At 41.5% G+C, this 3086-nt stretch overlaps 1 protein-coding gene across 1 annotated transcript; it reads right to left on the bottom strand.

The window, feature by feature from the left end:
• Nucleotides 1-1327: 1327 nt before the first annotated feature.
• On the bottom strand, nt 1328-2646 carry LOC110026602 (anthocyanidin 5,3-O-glucosyltransferase-like). Its single transcript, XM_020727601.1, has 3 exons — nt 2085-2646; nt 1717-1921; nt 1328-1673 (listed from the first exon to the last, which is right to left on the bottom strand). Exons 1-3 carry the CDS (start codon nt 2644-2646, stop codon nt 1328-1330), a joined length of 1113 nt encoding a protein of 370 aa, XP_020583260.1.
• Nucleotides 2647-3086: the final 440 nt, after the last annotated feature.

Raw genomic sequence — 3086 nt, 5'->3', positions numbered from 1 at the left:
CTCTCTCTCTCTCTCTCTCTCTCTCTCTCTCTCTCTCTCTCTCTCTCTCTCTCTCTCTCTTTTGGTTTCCAATCTAACTCTCAAGGCGTGCCTACACAAAGAAAACTTGGGGTCCAACAAAAAAACACTACCGAACCAACATAATTTTTGCGTTTGGTTTTACTAACAAATAAAAATCTCATTAAGATGACTCGATCAAATCTTAACAACACAAGTTACATGCACTTAATCACTATGACCACTCATCTTTTATAGAGACTTTTTGGGCACTAAATATGAGAAAGTTATCATTGTGTGTTAAATATATTTATTATTTTATAATTTTCTTGTCGTTAATGTAGCTAACAAGAAGCAAAAAAAAATCAAAGAACTAATACATACACAGTAAAATGTGTCAGCATGAATCTTAATGGAATCAAATGATTCAAAGGAAAGTCCCTACTATCGATTGGAACTTCATTCAGAGGATTTTAAATCGAGTTTAAAAGATCGACCAAATGAGGCATCTGCCTAACTGACCGGCAAACCCATCGGGCATAGACAATTGGTAGAGTCAGCCTACCAAAAGTATTAGATAAGACTTAGGCAACCATCATCTAGTGCCAAAATTTAGTTATATTATGCAAAGTGCAAGATTCAACAGTCACGACTTTCCATCATATTTGTGTCCATTCAGTCATTTGTATTAGAGGGGTAGTTAGTTTAATCGCTGGAGGATTAGGTTAAAGGTTATACCCTCTAACTGATAAGAGAGTAAGGGTAATGATGCTAATGATAGATTTAAGGCACTTATGATTATAAATATGGGCTATTCCAAGAAAAAAAAATGGTTACTCATTTTCGCAAATTAATTTCTCTCTCTCTCTCTCTCTCTCTCTCTCTCTCTCTCTCTCTCTCTCTCTCTCTCTCTCTCTCTCTCTCTCTCTCTGTTTCCAATCTAAACTCTCAAGGCATGTCTACATAAAGACTTGGGTCCAACAAAAAAACACTATCGAACCACATAATTTTTGCGTTTGGTTTTACCAACAGATAAAAATCTCATTAAGATGACTCAATCAAATCTTAACAACAAAAGTTACATGCACTTAATCACTATGACCACTCATCTATTGAAATCATTTTAATCATTATTTGATTTCCAAGAAACAAAATCATGTCACGCAACTTAGCAATATTAACGCACACCCATCGCCATCTTAATGTCGTCGTCCGCCACCTTCTTCTTCACCTCTCATAGACAACATCATCTCAACCATGGCAATGTGAGACGTCCCTCCATCCATTATCGCATCCCTCGCCTTCTTCCCTACATCCTCCACTTTCCTACTCAGCTCTCTCCACCTTGTGTATCCATCAGCCACCTTACCCTCTTCTCCACCTCCTTGGCCACCACGAACCCATTTTCATCTCCTTGCATATTAATCGCGAGCTCTCCTTCTTCGACAATAAATAATTTATTCATCTTTTGCTCCGCATAAAGCGGCCAGGCAATCATCGCCACCCCAGCCACCAAGGCCTCCAACACAGAGTTCCACCCACAGTGAGTCACGAACCCACCAACTGCTTCATGCTCTAACAGTTCAACCTGCGGAGCCCATGACCTCACCAAAATTCCCCTCTCCCTTGTTCTCTCCTCACACCTATCAGGCATCAATGTCTTTCTTAAGATCTGGCTCTGTCCACGACATTATACTACCCTTAACCCCTTCTGATAACGGTGGGCCCCTCACAATCCACAAAAATCTTTGCCTGCTGCACTCAAGCCCAATTGCAATCTCCTTAAGTTGGGACTTCGAAAAGGTCCCCAAGCTTCCAAAGCTAAGAAGCACCACACTCCCTCTTGGTTCACTTGGTTGCTCATCTAGCCAAACCAAGCTCTCGTGACGTGGCTCACCGTTTAACCCGCTTCCTGTTATGGGCCCTACACAATAGATTGGGATCATTTCAAGACCCGGGAAGCATACACCGTCCGCAATATTACGAATCACATGGGGTTCCAAAGCCTCAAAACTGTTTACAAGGACACCCTTCGCTAGCTTGGGCACTTGGGCGAATGAGGCGATCATCTCTTTACTCATTAGTACGGTCAAGTAAGAAACTTGGAATGTAAGAAGCCGAGATGGGATATGAGAGGCCCGGGAAGTGGAGTGGGGCATCAACACATTCGTTGAAGTTGGTGTTAGTTTGGGAGAGGAGGGTGGGGATGTAGAGCAAAGCTGAGAGCGTGGAGGCACTGATTGGACAAAAAATGTATATGGGGAATCGGAGCTCTTCTACGATATTACACGTGATTGGTCCGCTAAAGACGTCTAGGATGAGGGCGCGAATGAATGAGGAGGAGAGGTGGAGATATCGAAAAAGGTAGGGCTTGGAAAGGTTGAGAGTTTCTATGAGGTTGGCGAATGGGTTGGGGGAATGGAAGGGTAGGGTTATGGTGGGGAGTTGATGGAAGGAGATGGTGGGGTGGGAGGCTTTGACATTGGAGATGTAGGAGTTGATGGGATCATTATTGATGAAGGGTAGTTCTAGGAGGAGGACATGGACCGTGAGGCCGTGGTGATGGAGGCGCTTTGCAAGCTCAATCATTGGAACTAAATGACCCATTTGACCGAGCGGGAAGAGAACCAATGTGTTGGCCTTCTCCATCTCTACCTCTTCTCACTCTTTTTCAATTAGGACTGCTCACTTCAACTCCAACACATCTCTACATGTTCTTACATAGAGTTAATGTGGTATATATATTGCGCCATAGATACGAAAGAAATAATAGAAAACTTGATATGTTGCAGTGAAAACTCGCCGGAAATAAGCTGGCTGGAATTCCACAATGTAATGTTAAAAAATTGTGCACATGCTAAATAGCCTCATTTCCTCCACAAAATAAACGAAGAAAAGACAAATCAACATGCAAGTTCTTAAATGCAGACAGATAATTAAGTCATGGTTGTATATACATATTTTCTTTGTTAATCTGATGGACATCATCAGAGGCAATGGTGGAATTGGGAGATGACTTAAGAGAGACATTTATCATTCTTAAATTTTTATCAAAATTATTAGTCTTATATAATACTTTATATATATAT

Source organism: Phalaenopsis equestris, unplaced genomic scaffold, assembly GCF_001263595.1.
Source record: "Phalaenopsis equestris unplaced genomic scaffold, ASM126359v1 Scaffold000382, whole genome shotgun sequence".
NCBI classification, from domain to species: domain Eukaryota; kingdom Viridiplantae; phylum Streptophyta; class Magnoliopsida; order Asparagales; family Orchidaceae; genus Phalaenopsis; species Phalaenopsis equestris.
This window is presented reverse-complemented; position numbering and strand designations above follow the sequence as displayed.